The following is a 27198-nucleotide window of genomic DNA, read 5'->3' as shown; positions in this document are numbered from 1 at the left end:
AGTTGGGCTGATTAATATAGGGATGAAAGAGTAGTAGTATTATACTAGTGAATATAGCGGACAAATAACATACACACACACATATGTCTGTCTTTACAGAAGATGTATGGCGGGGCAGGGTAGGATAATTGAGGTGCTGAGAGGGCTACCTGTTGAAGAATGATCTTTATTGTTATTATTTATCATTTTTGTGAAGTGAGTGCCCTGCCGTGGTGGTATGGGATGTTGACAAACCCATGCCCAGGGGCCCATTGTCACCCACCTATGAGTAAAATAAAGTCTACAGTAGCCCAAATCCAAAATTATGAACATAATTAGGAAAATCATCAATACCTTGAAGGTTCTTTCTGACCAAAAATGAAAAAAAAAATCCAGACTTGATTTCATCCAGGCTGGACAATCAAATGGTCTTAGAACCCACACCTGAAAGGGGCTTACACCAAACACAGGTGAAAATGACACTTTGTTGTAGGACAAAATGAAAGACATTTTTGAAAAGACCTTGACCTGGTGAGTAACATATGTCAGTGTGAAGATTATAAATCGGTCGTGCCTTGAAATATTGACCTCTGAACGTTGACCACAGTGCAATTTAGAAGGCTTGTTAATCATTAACAGAAGAGGCTACAGATATGGAACCAACTGTTATAGAGAGCTCTTGACTTCAGCTATGTGACTATACCCATATGGATATGACCAACAAGTGGGGGCGCTATCAAATATGGTAAAAAATCATTTTCACCAATTTCACAATTGCATATTTAAAATCTGATGACATAAATGTGTTTTCCACCCCTTTAAATCTCTCCTTGTACTCTCAATTTAGTATTTACCACTCCAAATTATAAGAAATACGCCCGTTTTTAAAATAAACTACAATTCTTTTTGTCGTGCTATGTATCTGATCCAAATTAGCGCCATATTTGTAGTTCTTCCCAGTTTGCAAAGTAGGGTTTTAAAAACATATATATATTGAATATATCAAATATCTAGTGCAGCCGAATTAGTAATTATACTTCATATATATGATTGAGGTTTGAAAAAAGTCAAGATGTTGGTATATGTTAGATATTCTAACTGTTATTGTCGAAATGTGGTTTTGGGTTAGCAGCTTCTTCCGTTTTGCAAAGTAGGGTTGGAAAAACATACATCTATTAAATATATCAAATATCAAGTACAGCCGAATTAGTAATTACACTTGATCTCGATGATCAATGCAAAGAAAAATTAAATAAATTTACTTCAGATACTTTTAGAGCCGCACCATGTAATATCATACAAAATTAACACGGTACTCGTAGTACTTCCGGTTTGCAAGGGTTATTTATAGTCGCATAAAGACAGATTATATGTGCGTATAATATATTTATGATGAATATATTATGAGAGATACACGTTTGGTCAATAAAGTTGAAAAACAAAAAAAAAGCCCATGCCTGATAACAGGCCTTCTCTCTCTACTGGTTCACTGAAATAATGGCCCACTGATAGAAATGGTTGATAATGTTTTATCAACCATTTCTATGATAAGGTCACTATTGTTATGTGGCTATATCTTTATATATATATATATATATATACACATTTTTTATTATTTTTTATCAGAAATTACGGGGAATGTCGGCGCAGTTCGGTGACGTTGAGATAGCAGCGTCCATAGCAACCACCTTAACAACGGTAGAAAACGTGATATCCTTACGTTTTTTCAAGGAGATACCAAAATCTTCGGCGAAACTACTAAACGAAAGATCATCTACATTCTCTGAACGAAGATTCTGAAAATATTATCCATAGTTCTCGCTAGAAATGCCATCGAAATGCATACAAATGCAGATGCTATCTTAAAATGTTATGTTTTTCACAGAAAAAAGGTTGACAGTCGGCCATTTTCCTTTTTTAGCTGAGGGAAACTTGATAGTCACGTGACCTGGTTGCGAAGCAATGTAAATGAATAGGCCAAATAAAACGTGGTATTGTCACAATTTTGGGGGCCAAATTATGACAATACCACGTTTTCCCTTGTGGACCAACGTAGCTATATTACACGTTTTTCTGTGAGACTGGGTTGCAGTTACAGCTCAACTTGGCTGTTTAAGTGCACCACTGTCCTTGTCCCAGTATACATGCACATCAGCTGAATTAAGTTACTGACCCAAGTCTGGTCAAGGCCTTAACATCGTGTCAGTAAATGTACAAAACACTCTGCTGCTTCAAACCTTCTCTGTGGGAGATCATCATACAGGCAAGTTCAGCTGTAATTTTTTTTTTAAGATATTTGAATGGTTGTTCCATCAGATGATGCTGCGGTTATGAAAACTGCATTTCATTAAAGTAGAGCAACAATCTGGAACTGCTTTAAGCGACGCTGGGTTGAAACATAATTGACACAGCTTCTGACTTTTTTTGCCATCTTATAAAACAAACAGAAAAATTATGTGAATTTTTGGAATTTCAACTGTATTGATGATATACACTTAAATTAGATTGTTTTTACAAAAACTGGAACTTTTGAGTCTGTAAAGAGCGCCAAATGACTGTTTGAGTCTGTCTGAGTGTATACAGGCAGTAATTTGATCCCCAGCTGCATTATCTGGGTATGTACGTTTTGAGAGGCTAGATTTCATCCAATTTCAGTCAGACTGACATATTTCCATGCATTGAAGAAGTCTTTATTTGGTCAGACAAACACAATAACTATTTTTTTCTCTGCTGTCATGTAAACCTGCTTCGTAACCACTGACTTCAGAACATCTCTGGCTCTAACAGTTTCCCAATCAAAACATGTTAACTTCTCTCATGAAATAATAAGTCAATACATTTCTCCACCTGCCATCATGAAGTAGTTAGATTCACTTATTCTAACCAGTGTCCTGGTTGCCCCTTTAAATAAATTAGTCCAATCAGGTGTTTAGCTCTAACTCTACCTGCTTATCCAAAAATGGTCTTTTTCAGCTCCTAAAAGTCCGAAGTGGTGACAGCCAAATGTCACACTTCATGAATCATTGTGGATATGTCAAGATGGCTCCATCAATCTTCGATTTACAGTTTATCATTCCTACACTCATTGAGTCTAATCATCTCTGGTAATCTACAGGTCAAGATGGCTGTAATCCTCATAAGATAATCTTATAAACCAAACTTGTAGCTTCTCCCCTTAAATGGTTCTCTAACCAGATGTCTGGAGTCTGTCATCCCTTCACTTGCCATCCTGGGCTGTACTGTAATTGGTTTCATACGCTTTGGACTGCCAGATGGGCTGAGTGTTTTTTTTTTTCTCTCTGTGACAATTCACTCATCTGCTCAGTGAAGGGGGAACTTCAGTCAACTAGAGAAAGTGCAAAAGTATTTTTGTCTTAATAGGCTGCAGGGCTCTGTGAATGCATCCTCATTACTTAATGCAAGTCTGCTTTGGGAATGTTGTCATCATTTGGAATTGTTATAAAAAATCTCCACCTGCTCCTATTATTGTTTTTTTCATCTCTGTGCAGAGCAGACATCAGTCATTCATGATTTATTCAGCAGAGTCTCAGCAGGTTTCTTCACCTCTCTCTGTCAGAATACATCAGTTCTCCGACACCCAGGGCTCCTGTCAAGGGAGTCCAGCAGAGCTCTCCTAAGTGTTTCACACTCATTCATAATGATCACTTTGACTTGTTCCAGTGTTTCTTGAAGCGGTGACACAGTGTGGGGTAAGCACAGGTGCTGATAATGACCAGAACTCTTGAATGAGAAGAATAACTGAAGTGCAGTTCTGCTGAAAGTATAAGAAGAATGTTGTTGTGCCACAACCTCTTTTTGGTGGTTTACTGGTCAATTCACAACTTTTGCTCAGGAAGAAATGTAATTCTCTTTGGTGACTGGTGGCAACACACAGTGGGGTTACATGGCACTGAAAGGATCGGATTATTGGCTAAATTACAATAAGACTGAGTTGCTCCTTATTTGAGCAAGGGTAATTATCCTTGCTATATAAATAAATTTCACTTCACTTCACTTGGATATATGGCGGTGAATGAATCAAATCATAGGCACAAAGCATGTCATACTCCGATATGATAGGTGGCGCTGTACCCATTTCAACTATTGCTAATAGAGCCACTTCCGGTTGACCGCTTCACCACCAACAACAACAACAACAAACTCAGGTATTCGAGAAAATGGCGAATGAAGAGCAAGATGAACCTACGTCCCTCTACATTTCGTTTGTGTTGAGCTGCTTATTGCACAAACACGATGCACAACGGCGCATTCTCCATCGCGTTGTTTGTTTCTTTCCGACAGCGGCGACGACAACAGTAATATCGTCTCTTCCGACTTCTGGTTCACGACCCCGGGTAAAAAAATCTCGAGAATGCGCAGAACGCAAAGTCTAATTCACCACGTGCTTCACCGTCTACATGCACGTTTAATTTGACTTTCAACCAAGTTATCACGTGGTCTTAATCTGATTGCGAGTAATCCAATCCAAGGTGTCTACATGAACTTAATAACTCAGTTTTATTGTAATTTAGCCAATAATCCGATCCGTTCAGTGCCATGTAACCCCACTGACAATGACCTTTGTGGTTTTGAGTGAAGTACTTCCCCATCTAATTGAAGAACCGTTCAGCATTAGCCATAATAACATTGATAATTTCCTGACTCTTCACCCACTACTATCATCGGACCAGTCTCAGTTTCCCAGTCATTTGGTTTCTAATAGAATACTTGCAATACTCATTCCCATAATCCTTAATTGTGCTTTGCGATTAAGCATGCCGACCATGAAGAAGGTGAACATATTTAACTTATCAAACACAGGACTTGTGAAATATCACAATTATAGACTAATAAAGATGATCATGTTCCTTCTTGAAAACATGGCCATTATTTTATTTATCAGGTATACACAGCCTTGTGTGAATGGTATGAAGAAGTTCCTGGGAAGTCTTAGTGGGACACGTCACCCAGGCTACATAGAAAATTAGATAAAACTTTTTCCAGCTCAGTCCATGATGTTTTCCTCTCTCTAACCAAACCTCCAATGCCCTAATGCAGTCTTTGGGACTTCTTTAATGAGAAACGGTACATTCACTTTCAGAAATGCTCTTGCGGGTTGTGATCCTATGGCCAAACCATTTATAAAGCCAATCAGGCTTTGGTATCAAATGGATATTAGCATTTACCTTAAAGCATTGCTGTACGTGAAGACATCCTAACAGAGATGCAAGCAAAGCTAGGTCCCATTTTATTGTGATTTTCACAGATATGTACTTCTCCAAACCTTTGAAACCCTTGTTTATGTTAAATTTGTACCGGCATCTTTTTTTTTTCTTTCTCTCAAACGAACGAAGACACATTTGTGACATTGAATGTTTTCTTTTCTCCCTCTCTCAAACACCGCTCGCATGGTTTGAGCTCTGGCCTTTGGTCACTAAGTTGCATGAGTTTTATGGCCATGCCCAATCGTGTTTGCAATCAGTATTTTACTTTTCTGAGGTGTCATACATAGATACTGTGCCACTGTACATTGATACTTAAGGCTTCAGTTCTTTGTTATAAAGAAAAGAAGCCTGGTGCACACACATACTGGGAGTAAAATTCAGAGGCAGCACAGAAGGTAGTCCTAAAGCACTTGACATTTCTAAAGCTTCCCTCAGGGTGCACGGGTTGTGTCCCATTATAGCTTCCTCGGGTGCACATTTCAAATGCCTCATGTTCATTTTCTTGACTGCAATCTGGCATTATAATTCAAACGGCTACTTTATTTAGCAACAATGCAAAGCTCCTCTCTAATTTATATCACTTTATGCTGACAGCGACGGTGCCTTTTGGCTTTGATAAATATACCACATCACCCATCTCTCTGCCCCGTCATACACTGTTGCAGATTTTTTTCCCCACCCACTGGGAAGACCTGACAATGACACCTTTCACAGGCCAAACGCTATGTGCAATGCAAACAGAAAACATACTCTGCAATTGAGAGGCTGCCTTCCACACTGCTTTGCAATTGATTCCAAAGGGTGTTTGAGCTGGATCAAATGATCTCCTGTTGCTGCCCCCCCACGCAGCAGCGACCCCATTGATTTTTCAGTGAGAAGCCAGCAGGCTGAAGGGCAGGGTGGAGCCCTGCAGAGTGCCATTCATTAGGAGTTAGCCAAAAGTTTAACATAGAAAGAAGCGGAAATACATTAAAGTTGTGGAATATTCAGATTAGATTGTCTGCAAATTCCATGTTCAGCATAAACCTTTCAATGCTAGTTTTTTAAAGTTCTTGTAAAGCCTCATTAAAATACACCACCTTCCCTCTTTCTCTTTTTCTAAAATCTTTTTTGGCCTGCTTGCTTTTGGCATTGATTTACATGATCATAAACTCCCCCTGTTTTCACCCTCTCTCCTAATATTTCTCCCTTCTCCGTTGACAGAAGCTGCTGCAGTTGCAGAACTTCAACACACTGATGGCGGTGGTGGGCGGCCTCAGCAATAGCTCCATCTCTCGTCTCAAAGACACGCAGGCTCACGTCAGTGCAGAGACCAACAAGGTGCAGTAGAGGCTCTTCTCAATAATCACTCATCTATTTCGGGCCCTGTCAGACTCTACCAGTGTTCGCTGCATGTCGATGCTCTTAGCTAAAATGTGATATTGAATCTTGATTCAGCATCGACATCTCCTGTGTGAAAGCTGCCAAGCTGCTTATCTGTGCCCATTACTCCTACACGCTGTCTTTTTAGAACTATAAATTTTCAGCCACATGACTAGAAAGTTGGCTGCAATAGTTGGGGTGAGTTAGACTGTCTCTTCAGTTATGTAACTCGATCTGTAGCAAAGTTTCACAGAATATTTTTTAACCCTTTTTAGAAATCTCTCTAAAAAAACAGGCTTTCTCTTAGATAACCTTCATGTCCACCCTGTCCCATAAAATGGGTTTCTCTCTCCTTCATTTTCTCCCCTACAGGTTTTTAACAACTTAATTGAACTGGTGACATCATGTGGAAACTACAGCCAATACCGTAAGCGATTCTCTGAGTGCTTGGGCTTCAGATTCCCCATTCTTGGTGTGCACCTGAAAGACCTGATAGCCGTGCACGTGGCACTGCCAGACTGGGCTGACAAAGAGAAGACTCGGGTCAACCTGGCGAAAACCCAGCAGCTGTATGCGATCCTTCAAGAGCTGACACTTATCCAGACTACACCACCCAACATTGACGCTAACACAGACCTACTCAACTTGCTTACAGTGAGTGTCAGCATATGATAAATGTGAGTCTTGAATTAAGTGACCTGAAAAGATCAGATTTGAAAAGACTTCAATAGCAAATCAGGGGCCTTAATGAAGTCCAACAGAATTCATAAAGCAGTTGCTGATTAACATTTTCAAAAGGAGATGATCAAGCCTGTGTCAAAGGCAGGCTGTTTGAGACTTTCCTTTTCTAGGATTTGACAGGCTCATTTTCAGACACACTGTTGTTGCCAGCTGGGACAAATCTGTGCAAACACCAAGGACAGAGATTGTATATAACCAAAACATTCAGAGAGCAAACCTTGAATTCTAAAGCATTCAAAGTGAGTTGTGAGAATAACAGGAATATCACTTTTAAGAAATGCCACAGTGGCTTTAATATGATGAATTTCTATTAATAAAGTTTGACTCTGATGAATACACAATGGAAATGATACAACTAAAGTTTTGATAGACTAAAATAAACTGACAACCACATGTGTATCCCTTTTAGGAAAAAAAAGAGAATGATTAGCACTGACATTCTATCATAGAGAAGATAAAGAATGCATTACTTTCATATTTTAATTTCACCATTAACACAGCTGTTTAGTAACCTAGTAGACGGGAGTTATAACACCTTTTTCAATATTTCTAAACTGCAATTTATAGTTGCCCTCCAATAAAAAAGTTTGTTTTTACTGGAGGAAATTTTTACTTTACTTGACTTTTTTACAAGTTTTTAACTTGTAATAGGTCTTCCAACTTAAATGATAATATATGGCACCCGGTAAAGTCCTTCCCCTACATGCATTTTAAAATAGAGATGAGTTTGTTTGAATTTAGTCAATACCAGGAAAGGAACTTTAATTGCATGAAAAACCTCTTGTCTATTCCTTTTCTCAGTTTAAAGATTAATGCTTTGGCTGTGAGGGAGACTGTGACTTTAAAATGATCCCGAAGGGGCTCTCAGTGCAGTCTCTTCTTTTAAATCTCAATACTTTAGCAAGGAAGTCTTTTACAAAGACATTACATCATCATACTTACAGTTCAGTTTCCCTCTTCTCTTCTGTTTAATTACCAAAAAAGACCACAAGAAATCCTATTAAGTTACGAAAGGCAAAGGATTCCTCCTTGGAAACATTAAGTTATTTTAGACTTCTTTCCTGCCTGAATTTCCTCTCTCCTTGTATTACACATCTGTCAGACTCCATAAGCCAACAGGGCAGAAACTAAAGTCTAATATCTGACAAGAAATTTAAACTAGATGCTGAAAAGGGTATTTTGGCCTAAAAAAAAAGGTTAATCAAAAAAATATATTTTTCACACTTGTACATTTGAGAAATTATTTTAGTCCAGCTACAACTGCAGATATTCTGCTGAAGGTGATTCTAAATCTTAAAATTACCATATGAGACTGATATCTTGTTACTGTATGTAATTCAGCTTTAAAGCTGGGGTGCTGTTTTAGCACAACTGCTTCATGACTCCTTTTTGTGTGCATGCTTGAGTTTCAGTATTTGTTTTTTGGCAGATGTTTCCTGTTCTTTAGAGGGAGAGCTTAAACAATCCCAAGAGATCAATTACTCAGCTTGTTGTTGGTGTGAGATTGCCACCGGCCTTCCTTTATTTTACTTTATTCATTCATTTTCAGGAAACAACTTCACAGGTTTTGGATCGAGAAGGACAATTTAACTGTTTCTTCTATTCTATGTATGTATGTATGTATGTATGTATGTATGTATGTATGTATGTATGTATGTATGAGAAGATGTGTATCTCAGCCTTATTAACTAAGTAGCTTCTGTTTTATGATCCAGTATGTTGAGAAAAAATATAGTTCATCTTTGGCCTGAGATAGTAAAAATTCCACTAAAGCAAGAGGACAAACAAGAAGAAAAGCCTTTTGTCCTTTCTTGTGAGCCATTTCAAGTCAATAAAACACAGGAAACACAATTACAAGAAGAGAATAGCTCTGAGGAAAAGGCCAGCAGTGAATGAAGTGGATGATTACACAGTTGGCAGTTGGCTTTAATTTTCAATAAGGCAAATAAGACGCTGCTCCCACACCAGTTGCCATATTGGCACGAGCTGAGAGAGCAGAGGTTTGCTGGTATTAAAGAGCGCTCTACTTCACAGCTCCAACAGTGACCAGTTTTTTTATTTGCCATCAACTTTTAGAACTAAATATTTTTGATAAATGCCCATATCCAAAACCGCTACGTTCCACTAGAATTTAGTGGACAGCAGTTTTTTTTTTATGTCTGATGCTGATCAGAAGACTCCCAAGCACACAAGGGAAAAATACAACCTGAGCGTAAAAAAACAAACAAAGAATGACAGGAGTGTCAGAAAAAAGAATCAATTTGTAACTGAAAAAAGAGGAAATATAAAGATAAATTGATTAAAGAATAAATGTGGAAATGAATAAAACTCTGAAAATAACAGTTTTAACAATCTGTGAACATAAACATTTAGTCACAAGGGTTAGTTTGAATCAAGAGACATTTTTTCCACCAAGCCTGTTAACTTTAGCTAATAAAGAAGATTGTCTTCCATTTTAACTGCTGGTAAGAATAATTTTTTCATAGTGACAGTCAAATGTTTAAAAGTCAACAGTAAGTTTTGATACATGATGTCATCCAAGCTTGTGAAACAGAGCAAGGCTTTCTCTTATTAGGAATTTTTGAAAGGCTTTTTTTTTGTGGGCTTTTGATAATTTATGAAGTCAAAATGGCACTTAAGAATGTCCCCTGCTCTAAAGGAATAGTCAACAAACACTTTTAAATAGAAGCTGAACATACTACTTTCCACAATGCAAATATTTTAAATTTGTTGGGCCAAATGAGTAAATATCTGTCCTCATTTAAACGGAGACAATTAATTGCCAGTAGTCTCACTGAAATGAAACAACTTTGTTCATTCTCCCTGCTTTCACTGGAACTTTCAGATTAGTCTGCTTTACTGAACGGATTTACTGATACTCAGAGGCACAGATTTACCCACTTCCTGAACTTTCATCCACATCTGACAGTTGTGAGGTAATGAAGCCGGTTACGGTGACATCACGTGACCAAAGTGTGAGAGTTAAGGGATGAGTGACAGATTGCAAATGCTGCCGACATTCAAGAAAGCAGTATTGGATTACAAAATACAAGAAACTGAAGTACAGCAGCCATTAAATACAACTTATCCCAATATAAATGTAGGCTATAAAAGCCAAACAGGCAAAAAGTTAAGAAGATATCCTGAATGTAACATAAACTTTAAAAAACACAACTTGCCCAACAAAATTTAATTCTTTAAAAGAAGGTATAAGTCAAAAAGATGAAGTTAAAGCTTTTCTGAATATTATACTATGTATTTAATATTCCATGGTAATCCAGATGATTGACGGTGACTGGAGCTTTTTAAACAGGCCTAACTCACACAGGCTCTCTGTGCAGGTATCTCTGGACCAGTACCACACGGAGGAGGAGATCTACCAGATGTCTCTGCAGAGAGAGCCTCGCAAGCCAGTCGTAAGCAGTACACTGAAATACACCATGTGTCCCGTCAGTACTCCATTGTGCTAAAAGTTCTGACGCAAAGGATAGTGCTGATTTTCACCACAGAGGCATCACCAGGCATTTTGAAGCCGCTAGCCCTCAAATTCTATGTCCAGTCATTAGCTACATGGTAAATCCTCAATATTCTGATAAAAGGTTGAATACATTTCACCAACACTCTGTAAACATCTGGGAACTGAGGAGACCAGCTGCAGAACTTTGGTATAGCTGCTCAATAGTCCTGTGTTTTCTTGTTTTATGATGCTCCAAATGCTTTCAGCTGGTGAAAAGTCAGATAGGTCAGTCAGGTCAACACCTAGACTCTGCTACTACAAAGCCATGCTGTTGTATTAGATGCAGAAAAAAGACAGCACGTGGATGAGAGTATTTGTTGCCTAAAACTTTCACCACTGATAGGGCCTTCCAAGATTTGCAAGTTGTTGGTTCCATAGGCACCAATGCACCTCCATACTATCACAGATGCAGACTTTTAAACTGAGTCCTGATAAGAAGACGGATGGTCGTTCACCTCTTTAGTCCAGTGTCCATCATTTTCAAAAAGAATTTCAAATTTCAATTCATCTGACCACAAAACATTTTTCTACTTTGTCTGGGTCCATTTCAAATGAGCTTTGGTCAAGAGGAGACCTCAAATTTTCAGGCTCATGTTCACATTTGGCTTCTGCTTTACATGATTGAGCTTCAAGCAGCATTTATGTCTGTGTTCCCTGACAATGATTTCATGAAGTGCTCCTGAGCCCGTGCAGTGATTTCTATTACTGAATAATGCACGTTTTTAATGTAGTGTTGTCCGAGGGCCCAAAGATCACAGTAATTAAAATGATTTTCAGCCTCGTCCCTTGTGCACAGAGATTTCCACAGATTCTCATCATCTTTTGATAATATTATGGCCTGTAGATGATGTAATATGCAGAGTATTTGCAATGTTATGTAAGGGAGCATTAATCTGAAATTGCTCCATAATTTGTAGACAGTTTTTTGCAGATTGCTGAACCTCTGCCCATCTTTAAGACTTTAAGACTGCCCTGGGTTAATATTGATCACATGTTCTTTCATTTTCCATTGTGTAGCAGAACTCTAGCCCGGCTCCTGCGCCTGAACCGAAGCCCACAATGATTGATGAGTGGGCCGTGTCGGTGAAACCCAGTGCTGACCCAATGATCATCAAGAAACACATAGAGAAGATGGTGGAGGTGAGTTTTTCATCACCCTCACATCACTGGGCTAATTGTGACCTGTGGGACCTGTGAGGCACAGTATAAATATTATTATTATTTACTCCTGTCCTCTACTGAAGTACACTTTTGCATTTGGTAAAAAGTCATAATCTTACACTGTAAAAATGAGAGCTGGGAAGGTCAGTGGACAAACCTCATCTTTTTAAATCTTTTTGAAACCCATGGGAAGATTTCAGTTGTAAATGGCTACTGATCTAAAACAAAGACAATTAATATATTTCTTAAAGCGAGGGTAGTTTATTTAATCAATTGTATGCATACTTCTCATCTTAAAGGTGGGGTCTGAGATCTTGGAAAAACGGTTCCTGCAAGCTATATTTTTGAAAATACACAACCTTGCCTCTCCCTTCAGCCCACCCCTCGGAACCACACCTTCAAAACACATGAACGAGTCACGAGTCTGTGAACGCGGGTGAGGGGTGAGGGGGGCTGACGGTGGATTGGCGTGTCAGAATCAATAGAAGTAACTCTCATCATTACTTCTATTGGTCAGACATTTCCTCTTGCTGCACCCTCTACACTGGACTAAAAGATTTTTTTTTTTTTCCAAACATTCTATTTTAGTGGGTGCAATGGGGTCGTGAGGAGGTTTTCAGACAATATGATAAAAAATGCTCCAGAAAACATCACAGACCCCACCTTTAAGAGCAATGTATGTGCATGTGCAAACCTCAATACTGGGATTTACTTTAGTGGCACAAAGTTAACATAGCCATTAATAGCCATTGGAGCATTAATAAATGCTAAAAAAAAAAGTATGGTTTAACTCAATGTGCACTTAGCAAAACTGAGGTTTGCCAGTCCATCACTAGGGCCCACACAGAGACAAACAACCGTGCACTCTTGCTGTGAGGTGACAGTTCTAACCATCACACCACCATGCAGCCCTTTCCGTATGCCACACTGATTTTGAAATCCTAAATTTGTTTTTAAAACTTTACAAAGGTCTGCCACTGAGTGAACTTCTGAACTTTGCCCTTAAGGTCTCTTAGATCGTCTGAATTCTTGCTTTTATCTGTTCCTCAATTAAGGTTAGTCAGTAAGGGGATCTGCCTTGCCTTTGTGATTATTGCTCCAAAGCTTTGGAACAACATCCTGCTGTCAGTTACATGTGCCATGTCGATTGACACATTTAAGACACGTCTAAGGATATACATGTTCTCCATGGCTTTTAGCTGCCATTGTTATACAATAAATGGAGATGAAATAAATTTCATGTAAACAGCAGTGTGTGCCGTGTGGTTTTAGTAATAATTCAATAACTGAGCTGGTTTCTCTTTTGTCACTCACACGTTGTTTTGAAGTGTTGCTCGTTTTGGAGAAAGGAAGATCACAAATGCGTAGAGATTGTATGTGACATGTTAGGTTAGCTGTTGGCTTTCTGTTTTTAGTGTCAGATGACACCCCGCCCTTGCACTTTTGCCCCAGCCCTAACCATTTGGGAATTAATTTCAAGGGCATGAAAAAGACGTGTGAAAAAGGAAGCTTTGTGTAGCGTTCTCTTTATACATACTGCGTACATAAGTTCATTTTTTTTTTTTCAACTATTATTGTGAAACATTTTGCACTGTCGACTAACTTAATGGACTGTGAATTTCTTCTCTGCTTACAGTCAGTCTTCAAGAATTTTGACACAGATGGTGATGGCCACATCTCCAGAGATGAATTTGAAGCAATCAGGAACAACTTCCCTTACCTCAGCAAGTTTGGAGAGCTGGACAAGAACCAGTGAGCATCTACAAATCTATCCATATAGTCTACATAATCATTTTATAGACCGAACCAACATACAGTTTGTGTTCATCCCCCAGAGATGGGAAGATCAGCAGAGAAGAGATGATAGATTACTTTATGAAAGCCAGCTCTCTGCTAAACTGCAAGATGGGTTTCATTCACACTTTCACAGAGGCCACCTACGTGAAGCCCACCTTCTGCGAGCACTGCGCAGGCTTTGTGAGTAAACTTTTTTTTCATAATGTGAACAATCATGAAATATTTACTTGTGAAGAAATTTATGGCCTCAGTCAATCCTGAAATCGAAAGATGGTTATACATTTTTATTCAGCCGGTGCAGGCCTTCATAAAGTATTAATCTTTCTTTTACTGACTTTTGTGGTGTGATAACAGGTGTGATAGTTTCTTACAAAAGGTCAAAGGTCAGGTGGCTTGTTATTCCATTCCACAACCATCTTAGCTGTTCAGACTATTCACACCTCATTATTTGTCTGAGCAGTCGTGATAGAGCATCTTTCAGACATCCCTCCTGTTAGGTTGGTCAGGGCACTGCCAATTATTTTGAGCTGTAGCCACACACTGCCAAAGTTGCATTCTGGGAAATATGGAAGAAAGGTAATTGGGCCAGATGATGAACCTCGTCTGTGGCGATGTTACCTCTGTATGTGTTAGGGGTGTGTGTTGTCTTGCCTTCTATATTCCCCCAAAGAGCTGTCTGTTTTATAGACGGGGGGCAGTGAGTCATCACTCATCTGTAATGAGAAAAAGAATATGGCTTTGGATTGCACAAGAGACACTGAGATGGATTGTCCTTGTATTGTATTTAAGCTGCAGAGTGCTCAGAAGAGAAGTAGGGCATAGAATAGGTGTATATACTTTCATTAACACTCAACACACTCATGTACACACACACACACACATGTTCTTGGCTTAAGCTGGTATTTTCAAATCATCTTAAGGGGAAATTCAGAATAGTGAGCAGGGAGAGATAAGGGCTCTGGCAGCATGCTTTTCCCCTTCAATATATCTTTGTGTGTGGCAGAGGTAGATACACCAGCCACTTCCTTATCTGCCTGCTTTGTACTTTCCTCTTGGCTCCTGAGCAAAAACAATATTTTCCTGTGGGCCCTTTTTCAGCACTTGTTTCAAATTCTGTTGAGCCTCCGGTAAACACTGCTGAGTTTGCTCATCTCAAGTGTCTCACATGGATCCTTGTCATCTTGTACTGCTTCACCAGCAGCCTCCTTTAAGACTTAGCCTTGTAGCTTAATTAATGGCTCACAGTTTAGTTTTACTACACACAAAAAACAGGAAGACACAATACAGACTGAATTTTTGTATCTCTAGAAGATGGAGTGTGTTTAACTAAAGGCTTTGAGAAAACAGTTGACGATTTAACTTTAGAATCAAGATGAGCTGGATAGACTCCAGAGTACACATATATCTTTCATTTTGTCATGCATTGCTGGAATTTTAATTCAATCTGAAAAAGACTCCACAAAATTAAGATATTTGAAAATGTTCTCAGTGGTAAACATTTCTTCTTACAGTCACAGATTTTTTTCCCCCAAGCTGTCTGTCTTGGTCCTGTATCCTACTATAATAAATGAATAAATTTAGGCACATTTATACTTCTTTCAAGTGATGATATTTGAAAGGAGTATGTGATTCGGTATGCGATTTCCAAGTTCCAGACTATGTGAAGGTTTGTTTTGTGTATTGGTGCATTTGGCTTTTTGCTGCCTGCAACCAACCATAGACATGTCTGTGTGGTTTTATTCTGCTTCAAATATTGGCAAAGAAGAGGGGTGTATCAAAACAAGTCAGTTTCCATTTCCTGTCACTTTAGGAAATAACAGTGAAATTATCTGTTCTTTTTTCCCCCCATCCAGTTTTCCTCTTTCTGTGTTCATTTGAACGTGTGCACTGTATGGGATTTGAATAATGATTTGATCATATGTTCAACACAGGCAGTTCATCTGGTTGATGATTTCCTTTAGATGATGATGGTTTCACATCCCATTTTCCATAAAGAGTCTATGTTTTCAACAGAAGCAGATGCAAACTGAACTATTTCAAAGACTGCTCTTCACCTGGTCAGTGGAGGCACTAGATACAAAAGTGATGAATTGACCCTTTAAATGTATCTTTACTATACCTTCTTAAATCGGAACATAATGGGATTTGTTGCTCATTTTATTGCTTTGTTCTGCTGTTATAAGGATTATATATATATGTGTGTGTGTATATGTATATATGTGTATATATACATATACACATATATACATATAAATGTGTGTGTATATCCCTCAGATTCACCTGGTTCTGCAGCTGTTTCCAAGCAGAGGGAGCTGCAGATTTAAACACTCTTTTTCCTTGTTACAGTACAAATTTTAGGGGTTGTTTAAAAAGAACAAGTCTTGGGACGACAATAACATTCTGGATATTTTTTATTGACATAGGTCAAGAGATTGTTCGAATAGCTTTGTAAATATAAATATACCAATGTTTGATTCTAAAGGAGGGTCAAGCAAAACATCCAACCCAATCATACAATGATGAGTAAGGATTTATGAATGATGTTATCTCATAGGAAGGCCGGATTTGACATAAAGAACGGTTCTATGATTAGATGCTTGTTTTCTTAAATGCATTAACAGTGTGCCAGCCCATGCTCATTCACACTCAACTTGCTGATTCAAAAGTTAGTGGATATCAGTCAATGATTCCAAAAATGGAAAAACATAGATTTTCTCACAGGGTGCATCTTTGATGTTGAATGTGTAACTTCAGCTGTTAAAAGCTGCCCTTTCCTAACAGCTTACATTAACCGTCAACATTCAAGTCGGTGTGTTTCCAGCTTTTGTATGTAGTCATTGTGTTTCACCATCTACAGAGGCAGTAAAGGTCAGTTAGTGGAGGCAGAGCTGTGATGATGCTTGTGTTTAGATGTTCTGCTCATAACCGACTTCTCTTTGTTGCACAGCTTCTGCCCTTGTGTGTCTAAGACTTTCTTTGTGTGTGTGTAAATGTGTTGCTGGCGGCTTATTTGAGTTCATGTATTGCTCTGTAGTTTTGTGCATCCGAGGTGTGTGTGTGTGTGTGTGTGTGTGTGTGTGTGAAGAGGTCAGGATATTTTGTGCTTCCTCAGATGTGCTAGTGCAGTGTGTGATCTCCAGCTCAGCTCTTTCATGTCATTGTTCCCCCCACTGCCAGCGCGCTCCCTGCGCCCCGCTTGATCTTGATCCCCGTCCACCCCCTCTGTCCCACCAGTCTCTTCCACTTTCTCTCTTTTTTTCCTTTTGTCTCAACCTATATCATTCTGTTCCATTGTACATCGGCGTCAATGGTGGGTATCAAGATATGAACCAAATGGGTGCTTTAAGATGTTTTGGTCCATAAATATCTAATTGAGTGTACTTGTCTCTTTATTGCTGCCCATTTTCCAGTGCATACGTTTTTAAATGAATTCCCTACTACTCAGGTTCTTTTTTGCTTTCCATTATTTCAGTTCACAGTTCAGTACAGACTAGAAACATACAACTAAAATTAAAGAAAAGATACAATTATATGTTGATATGATGTTATTATGTGTTAGACATATCAAAATCAATTTCAGTTGTCTACACTATGGCTTAGGGTTCTCCTTTGATTCAAACTCAGAAAGGTGATGTCTGACAGACCGAATGCTCTATTTAGACTCCTTGGAGGAACCAGTTGGAGAGTAATACCCAATGAGAATTTTTTTTTTAACAAAACTTTATCTGAAAATTGTTTAACTTTAACAGACAAGTTTTAATGGGATCCGGAACTGCTGGACTTTTAAAATATACTGGAAATGACTGGAAATCTGTTAAAGAGGTTAAGGGGCCTTAAAAAAAGTGGTTAATAAATTAAATAAAATGACTGGAGTTACTCAGTTACTTAGTTTTTTTTAAGTAATATTTATCTTGTTGGTTGATTGCAAACATTAGTAAATTAAAGTTCTGCCTTCTTTGTGAAAAAAAAAGACTTAATTTTTAAAATTCTTTTAATGATTCGGTTGCGGGCAACCTGTAAAAGGAGACAAGCCACTTACTGCAATATTCAATTTAAACTGCAATCCCTTACAGCGAAAGCTTTTAAAATTCCGATATATTAGCTATTATTATTCTATTATAATACATTCCATAATTGCATAAATATCAAAGATATAAAGATAAATTGATCTCTTATAAAAGTGCAGCTGCTGGAAAAAAGCAAAGTCAGGGCCAGCCCCACAAACTATATGGCCATGGCTTGTGTTAAAACACAAACTGTATGCACATTTTCCGTCAAAATACCTTTTTCATGGATAACTGGCTGCCAAGGCCTGTCTGACTGAAATGTATTATTCTGAAAGTCTGGCTGGACACCATTAAAAAAAAGAACAACAACAGAATTTATGTTTACAGCCCAAAAATTAAGTTTTCTGTTTCGTATTTTCTGACATCCAGAACCTTTTCTTGTCATAATGTTTTGATAATAAATGTCTAAAATGATATAAAGTGATTTTATGATGCGAAATACACTGATTATTTTTATTAGGTTTTTTTTGTAGTTTTCTGTTTCCTGACAGTCTTGTATAAAATGATTGTATTTAAAAGCTCGTATTGTAATTAAAAAAAATCTTCAGCCTCGACCATCCCCACATGCAGTGCTACCCTGATGATCTTGAACATACCCCCACTTTTCTTTAGGGAAATGGAAATCCATCCTAATTAACAGCCAACCTCACTGCCCTCTCCCTTCTATGTCTTTTTTGTAGATATGGGGTTTTTACAAGCAAGGCTACAAGTGTAAAGGTAAGAGAGCAATTCACTGAGACTGTGTTCTATTTCTGCTGCACAGATGTTCTTGTTCCACCCGGAAGGCTACAGCCTCCTGAGAGTCGGTGATTCTTTTTGATGCCATTGATTTCCCATCCAGCACACACACAAATAGACCTACACAGTAAATGTCATCAACATACACAACACAGGAACCCATGGCAAAGACATTTTTTTACTCGATGTTGACGCACAAAGCCCTGCACACAAACAGCTTGATGTGCTCCATCAGCTGAGGCTTCACTACACACAATAGCCAACTATTTGCCCTTTTAAGGCCTCCGATGGGACCAGTGTTTGAAGTTACTGGCTCATTTCTCAAATGTACACACATACACAGGCCAGAGACCTCCAACACATCCCAACCCTTCCATACTCCTAGTCATTAGTTTCATAAACAAACACATAGCCATCTTCTTTTCTCTGTGGATATGCTGTCAGTGCTCTGAGCTGTGTCTGTAAAGTATGTGGTGATAATCTGCAGATGTTGCACTCTCAAAATAATTCACACTACATACTCTTCCACCCAGCTGTCACACAAAAACTTTGGAAACAATGCCTGATCTTAAATACTAATCATGCAAGTTTCCATCTGCTGGAGTTTATCAGGAAGCTATTGAAAACGGATGAATAGACAGTTTATTTTACAGTAAACATTTGACCTTCTCAGTGTTTAACAAATTTTTACTCCTGTTTCGGGATTAGACTACTGTTTATCTGTCTGTCTGTGTGTGCCCCTGCACCCCATCAGGTTTTAGTTGTTTTTTTTGGGGGGGGGGCAATTTGGACCTTTATTTGACAGTAGGTAGACAGGAAGGGTGGCAGAGAGAGTGTAGGAAGACAATGCAGCAAAGAGCCCCAGGCCAGGACTTGAACCTGGGCCAACTGTGTGGATGAAGCCTCTATACATGGATCAACCAGTTGAGCTATACACTGTTTAGTGTAATTATTCTTGCACCAAGAATTATGAAAGAATAAGGATGTAACATGTAAATATTTTCCTTGTTATCTCCTTGAAAAATGAGCATTTTAATTACTTGCTCAGCTTTGTCCATATGTAGTCTTGATATTCCCTCCCTTCACATTCACTCATGCTCACAGGTTGGCTTATTAAAAACCTGGCAGGTCATCATCAAACATTTGAGTTGCATAGGAGTCAGAGTAATTAATGTTGCTTGGAGCCTGTGAGGTCTATTATATGCAGCTTTCACAACACCCTGCACCTTGTGTGACTCCTATCTGATCACAGACTAATTTGGTAATTTGACTTTTTGTATTCTGTTTCCAGGAACAGAATTTAGGTATTTTGTGAAAAAAAAAACAAAAAAAACATAGCAATTTTAGCTTTTTAAACCCTGCTGGAAGTCAGTTATTATGAGACAATTATGAACCCATGATCTTTGCTTTTGAGATGAAAGAAGGCAAATGGCACGCCAAACACAAACAGACACATGCAATTATATGTCCTTGTATCGTGTACACACACACACACAACCACACACACACACACAACCACACACACCCGCCCCTCTCATGCCCCTGAACTCCCACACTTTTTAATGTTCCCTCCTGTCCAAAGGACTGTAGTCTGACGGGGAGTTTTAGTGTGTTCTGGCTCGTTCCATTAATGAGACCAGAGGAAGTCAATGAGACAGCCCCACAGTCATTCATCCCCATTACCATTGTTAGCGCATACTCGGGGTGTAGACAGAGAGTTTCAGGGTCGTAATAGAAATGAATCGCCCACAGCAGTGCAGTGCAGGAGTGTCAGAGCTCTGAATGTGTGTGGGTTGTTGGATAAGTGCTTCGGAGCAGCAGACGTCAGATATTCAGCTTCTTGGTGTGTAAATGGGAGTTGTCCTGATGCAATGTCAGTATTACAACACTTATATGAATGCACAGCCACAGAAACGAGTTTTAATTTGTGTTTTGGGTTGTTTCAATCACAGTTTTTGGCTTTTTGCTGAAAATTACAACCGTAACTCCAAAAATGTTGGGACACTGAGTAAAAATGTAACCTAAAAACACATTGCAGTGATTTGCAAAACTCATAAAGCAGTATTTTGTTCAGACTAGAACACAGAAAAACATATCAAATGAATCATGTTCACATACAGCTTCTTTGCTTCTTTGCATGAGAAAATGATAATCTGCATTTACGCGCAGCATGGTTAACTGAGTACATCTATTTCTGAAAGTGTTCCCGAGCCTATGCAGTGATTTCCATGACGGAATCATTTCTGTTTTTAATGCAGTGCTGCTTGGGGGCCCAGAGATCACGGGCGTACAATAGGGATTTTCCGCCATGTCCCTTTGCACACAGAGATGTATATATATTTGATTATATTATGCATCATATTATGTACTGTGTGAAGTCTCCATAATTTTACATTGAGGAACATTATTCTGACATTTCTCCAAAACTTGTAGACTCTGCTTCTTTAAGTTGCTCTTTTTTATGTCCAAGAATGTAAAAAAAAACCCGAGGCCAGTTGACCTAATTAGTTGCAACATGTTCCTCCAGCTGTTTCTTTTTAGTACCTCTTGCCTTTCCAGCCTTTTGTTGCACCCCGTTGTTGCACTTTTTAGGGGTTAGGGTTGTAAATGATACCAGTCATGTGTCTTACGCTTTAACATGAAGTTGCAGCTAACAGCTTTTTGGGGCTTAAAGGTGGGGTATGAGATGTTTTCTGGAGCATTTTTTATCATATTGTTTGAAAACCTCCTCACGACCCCATTGCACCCACTAAAATAGAATGTTTGTAAAAATGTTTTTATATTTTAGTCCATTGTAGAGGGTGTAGCAAGAGGAAATGTCTGACCAATAGAAGTAATGATGAGAGTTACTTCTATTGGATTCTGACATGCCAATCAACCGTCAGCCCCCCTCCCCCCTCCCCCCTGTGCGTTCATAGACTCGTGATTCGTTCATGTGTTTTGAAGGCGTGGTTTCGAGGGGTGGGCTGAAGGGAGAGGCAAGGTTATGTATTTTCAAAAATATAGCTTGCAGGAACCGTTTTTCCAAGATCTCATACCCCACCTTTAATCAATTTGTGCCTGTGTTGTATAGTCTAACAAAGATAAAAGACGGGTCTTTAAAAGCCCCCCACCTCTGTTGGCTCGCATTTCATTGTGAATTAAGTTAAGTACTTGATTGCTAAAAAGGGCAAGAGGATAAGATTTCTCAAATGGAGAAAAACTGTTTTTTTTTTCTTTTAACTAGCCCATTATCCTGTGAAGATGTGGCAATGACACGGAATTTTAATGTGCAAAAAGGAGCTCTGTTGCACATGACTGCCATTTCTGAAAGTGAAATGTTGAGGAGAAGGAAAAATGTGGTTATTGTTACAGTAAGGTCAGTATGAGTGTGTATTCACAGATTTCTTGCTGCCTCGCTGGGTGATCCTTCACTCCTCTCCTCTTAGACTTCCCTCGGTTGACAGAGTTGCTGTCGGGCACAGTTGGTCTTACTGTGTCAGTATTCATGTATCCATGTGGCATGTCAAAGCACTTTTCTGCCACCACTAGCTCTCCAGTTTTCCCCCATATTTCTGTTTGCACCCATCCCTCCGTCTGATCCCGTCTTTCCACCTACCACCTAATTCCCCTTGCACCTGCCCCTTCCCTTCTTTCTTTCCATCTCGGCGATCCTCCCTCCATCTCCACCGAACTTGCCGTGCTTTCACTGTCTGCCGAAACCTCTCCCTGCCGGCATCCTCCCTTCATATGAATGCTCCTGCTGCAGCCTGTGGGGTGAACTGCCACAAAGCCTGTCGAAGCCGCCTGGCTGTCGAGTGCAGGAAGAGGACCAAGAGCATCAGTCATGAGACGCCACCAGTCCTCCAGGCCAGGTCATACAGCTTTCCTCCGCCTGCCAACACCCCTCCCAGCCTGCAGAATACAGGTGAGATACACCTGTAGAACTCAAGCATAAGAAGACACCCATTGCCCAGGATTACAAGTTGAAACACATGTTGACTGGTACCTGGTTATTTTTAGTCGATGAACCGCTCTTGTATCTGTTAAATAGGACATTAAAGCCACAAAAGAAGAAACACTATAATAAAAGTATCCATAAGGCTCTCCACTGACATTGTTATATCTTTTTAGGAAGGAAACAGTTTCTAATCTCTGTGCCCAGCCATCACAATCACTTCCTGGCTGTAACTTCATGTAGATTACAGCCAAAAAAAGACAAAAAAAGTAAGAGTATTTTGGAAACTTAAGTCAACTCAGCTATCTTTGAACAACTTCAGAAGGGGTGTTTGATATGCATTTACTTAGTGTGATTTGCGATGGAAATGTAACTGACCAACCGCAGCGAGCTCTATGGGCAGTGTTTATTGGCAGAGGTGTTGCCCTGCCTGGCTCTATTTTGAACAGTGGGCTCGAAACAAGTGCCAGGCTAAAAATCTGGAATGGTTAATTTACACGAAGGCCACACTTTAAATTACCTTCAGGACATTTTTTTTTTTCATTTACATTTGATTGACCAATCCATTCCTCAATTCTGCACCTTCATCTTCTTTGTTTCTACCAGTAATTGCTGAAGAGGATCTGGAGTCAGTGGAGGAAGGAGTATTTGATGTTCATCTATAACCAGGTGAGGGGTGCCAGCCAAAGGGCTTATTGACTTGTTTGGTGTTTTTATTGTAATTCATGTTACTAATGATTTTCACTTGAGTTAATAACTTTTTATTTTGCTGTTAAGAATTTCCAGTGTCTGTATGATATGGTGTACACACAAGATTTTACTCGACTCTTGACTTAAGCAGAGTTCCCTGAGCGAAGTTACTTGAGGAAATTGATCAAACTTTGCACAGCTCCCTGTGGAGCCGAAAGGATTTAAACAGCTTTTTCACATATCCAGTATTCCAATGAAATTTCGCTTTGATGTGCAAAATCAACAAAGGTCTCATTTAATATTCATAGTGGAGCGAGTGTAGTGCTCATGAGTTTGCAGTTTGTAAAGCAGCAAATAACTCGGTCTCATTTGTTGAAGATCAGCGTTTTGTGGCTGAGCATCAGATAAATTATTTGACATTTTAGTAAATGGCTCTCTTTTCTATACTTGCTGAGAGCGTTTTGTAGAGGATTGCTGACATTCTCATGCCTGTTCATTAGATGAGCACCAGTCACAACCAACAAAGTTGGTTTACGCTAGTTAACACATTATTCCATGTTTGTTTAATCCAATAATGTAATTTTATGGTAAATAAGTGCTAGACTATTTCATGATTGTCCCCTCGGGTATAATGCAGCTGCTGGCACACTACAAAGTAAGTGCACCTGCACAAGACTTTGTCAAGTATAGTACATAACCCAAGTATATTGATTCTAAATGGTAGAGGTACTGTTAAATGGAATTTATTAGCCTTTTTGTTTTCCTTTAAAACATCCATCCATCCATTTTCTACACCCGCTTAATCTGTCGATCGGGTCGCGGGGTGGGCCGGAGCCTATCTCAGCAGTCATCGGGCGAGAGGCAGGGTACCCTTTAAAACTTGATTGTGAAAACAAAGATCAATATGTGTTTAATAACTGCACATGAACTACCTTTAGCTTTTAGCTTTTTGCCCTTTGAAGAACATCAATGCAGACTTGCGGCTTGAATTCACAGCCAAAATATGAAAATGAGTTGTGACTGGCTCAATCAGAGAGCGAGTCTCTCTTCTCGGGCTGTTTGATTTGAGTAATTCTTAAAGGTCTTCACAAGTGAAACTAATCAGTGTATTAAACTGAAAAAAAAGGAAACGAAAAAGCTACTGGAGATAACAGGAAAAAATTTGCAGGAATTTCCTTTGGAGGAATGATTCTTCTTCTTTCATAACATCTTATACCCCCGCCCCCCTTTTCTCAAATGAACTAATCAAACAACAACAAAAAGGCAAAAGGACATGGCCAAATCAACACAAAAGTGTCTCTGGGGAAAAACGATGTTCACACAAAACAAGTTTACTGGAGAAGTAAAGGTCTGTAAACTATAATTTAACACTTTTCCTGCTCTTTAATATTTTAATGACCATCATTCAGACAATTTGTCTTCATTTTGAAAACATTAAATGCTTCACATGTCCAATGCTGCTTTATTATTTAGTGACACAGGAAATGTACGGCTTTTGTGTCTCCTGAAGATTTTGGATCCCAGGACCGTTTCTTGACTTGTCTCACTTGTTCCATTGGTCATCCACGCTTTCATAGGACGCTGCCTTTATACTCATGGGTTTTCATGTAAATAATACACTACGGCATTCAGTATTACCACTAATGCTAAATATCAATGTATCTCAATCCTTGCAGGAGCCTTTAATTCAGCCAGTGACAGTCCTAAGCTCTCACTAATAGAATCCCCCCTATGGTCCGTGTGCAAGAAACCGAATCCGCGACTGTCGGGAGGCTGTGCCACAGTTATGTTCGTTTAAAAGCCCTCCACACTGGGTAGAAACTGCACTGCACACATGGATACCTACATGCTGCCACATAGTGGACTCATCCTGCAACAACACTCCTGTCCAGCTGACTCACACCAATGCGATGACCAGTGTCCGTTGAAAATCTGCATTTTGATTAAATGTCAGCCAAGAGTGTTACTGAAACATCCTACTGTATATTCAAAAAAGATAAGAAAAAAAATCCACAAAATTGTATTTTCTCAGTGGAATGTTAAAGTTTGTTAGTTTGTTTGCTGCAGTTTGGAATGGCTGTTTACTTTTCTTTCAAACATAAAAGAGGTGCTGTTACTGCCAAGAATGTAAAGCTGCCACCCAGACTAAGCTATTGTCCTCTTTACCTGAGATGCTCTGCTTGAATTTTTATTTTTTTCTCATTTGCTTTTCATATTGATTTGAAATGCTTTTTTTGCAGAACAATGATAACAGCCAATTTTGATGTCAGATGAAATATTGTTGATTTGTGGTGACCTCCCAAAGTGGGAGGATAAAAGCGATTACTTTGGAGACAGAAGAATCGGCTGAAATATCTGTGTAGACAGCTATGATTAGATGGGATTTTGAACAATGTTGTATTTTTTGTCATGTTTATCTGAATATCAGTAGCTATCCTATACTTGGTGCTGTATTGTTGTTTTCAGTATACAGTACTGTGAATGTAGCCGAAACAGTCAAATGCTGCTGTCAAATAAAGACTCCATCTGACCCAATGAGTATGTTGACAGCAGAGAGTTGGAGAGTGGCTGATTTTATTTTATTTTTTTCACTGATTCCTCTATACGTTTTTGAATGAACTCTGAAGTTTTTCTTTCAGTTGAAGTAAAGTAATCAAAAGGAAGAAACCATAACTGGAGTTGCCGAATGAGGCTTTTCATTTGACAGCAGCTTATAAAAAGATTTTCCTGAGAGTATGTTTTAATACAGGTTGTGTTTTGCTGTTTCCATTCTGCATGCAGCCTCTACACATCTATGCTGCTTAAGGTTTTATCAGTTTTTAATGTAGCTTGACAAATTCTCATTTATTAAGGAACCATTATAGAGGAAATGTTTCTGTTTTTTTGTGCCTATGGAGGGATGAATTCAGCTGTTGAGCGGCAGATTGCTAACTGCTGGTTTCCCATTGAATGAGACTCCTCAAATTGTGGGTATTTATATTTTTTGTATAAATTGCTTAAGGAAAGAAGACTAGCAGTCCTTTTGTGCGTCTCCTTGCCTAACAATGTATGTTTGTTGTTTTTTAGAAATAATGCTATGCTTTTTCTTGTGGTGCCCAAATGATTAATCAGTATTACATGGAGGAGGAATCTTTCCAATATGTGTTGTTAAAAACTTTGTGACAAATAAGATTAATACTGGAAAAAATGAGAGTTTGTGTTGTGTTTTTGAGATAAAACTTTAGTCAGTGAACAACTATCAACTTTCAAGAATCGAGTGTATTCACCTGATTATTGTTTGAGCAGCTACTTTGATCTAAAAGTATGTTTTACTTCAGTTGTATGCATTATAAATACTGTTAAAAAATAAAAGATAAAACGACTGTCTCTGAGTTTTACAATTCTGGAAAAAAAAAAGTTTAAATATTAATATAAAAAAAGCCTTAGCCAAAACAAACAGATTTTTTTTTCTTAGTTCCTAAAAAGGGGACGGTGTCAGTCAGGATCATTTGTTATACTGTCTCTGCGTTAACGGCACAACTCAAAATACAGGATAAGCTGAATGACATAGGACAAAACACTCCAAGTGAAGTGTGAGATTTAGTTGACACTAGCTGCAATACTGCTAAACAGGATAACCTTTTCTCCACATTTAATACAAATTTGCCCATTCTGCTTATAACGGCTGTAGCATGTTATAGTGTTGGCTGTTATTCAACCTTTCCAGACTCAGACCATTTTTGCAGCACAACATAAAAATTTGTAGAATTCTCCCAAAACAGGCTCCTCTTTCTACATCTGTCACACATTCCTGCCATCCTTCATATGACCATGATCCAGAGCTCTCTGCCTGCCTATTATCGACAGTAATAACCGGTCCTGAATGAGCTTTGGAGTCAATGCCACATCTAATTACTCTCAGAGATGAAGTCGGTGTAGGTCTGTGATTGCCTGGCTCTCACTCTGTATGTTCTGTTCAATAGGAGGACATTGATCTGGCCATGT

General features: G+C 38.9%; 1 protein-coding gene across 4 annotated transcripts in view; it reads left to right on the top strand.

Moving 5' to 3' along the window:
• Nucleotides 1-26576, top strand: part of LOC142369360 (RAS guanyl-releasing protein 2-like) — a 41956-nt gene extending 15380 nt beyond the window's left edge. The window contains exons 8-18 of one of the 4 annotated variants that reach the window (XM_075451708.1): nucleotides 6408-6524; nucleotides 6939-7220; nucleotides 10649-10723; nucleotides 11845-11964; nucleotides 13622-13737; nucleotides 13821-13962; nucleotides 18530-18566; nucleotides 22336-22494; nucleotides 22701-22793; nucleotides 23131-23193; nucleotides 24891-26576. In XM_075451708.1, the coding sequence (XP_075307823.1) occupies nucleotides 6408-6524; nucleotides 6939-7220; nucleotides 10649-10723; nucleotides 11845-11964; nucleotides 13622-13737; nucleotides 13821-13962; nucleotides 18530-18566; nucleotides 22336-22494; nucleotides 22701-22793; nucleotides 23131-23189 (1200 nt within the window). In that variant the 3' untranslated portion in view covers nucleotides 23190-23193; nucleotides 24891-26576. Of the gene's footprint in view, nucleotides 1-6407; nucleotides 6525-6938; nucleotides 7221-10648; nucleotides 10724-11841; nucleotides 11965-13621; nucleotides 13738-13820; nucleotides 13963-18529; nucleotides 18567-22335; nucleotides 22495-22700; nucleotides 22794-23130; nucleotides 23194-24890 lie in introns of all 4 variants that reach the window. The other 3 variants (XM_075451707.1, XM_075451710.1, XM_075451709.1) reach the window with 3 other exon arrangements.
• Nucleotides 26577-27198: the final 622 nt, after the last annotated feature.

The sequence above is a fragment of the Odontesthes bonariensis genome, chromosome 19 (assembly GCF_027942865.1).
Source record: "Odontesthes bonariensis isolate fOdoBon6 chromosome 19, fOdoBon6.hap1, whole genome shotgun sequence".
Classification (NCBI taxonomy): Eukaryota; Metazoa; Chordata; class Actinopteri; order Atheriniformes; family Atherinopsidae; genus Odontesthes; species Odontesthes bonariensis.
This window is presented reverse-complemented; position numbering and strand designations above follow the sequence as displayed.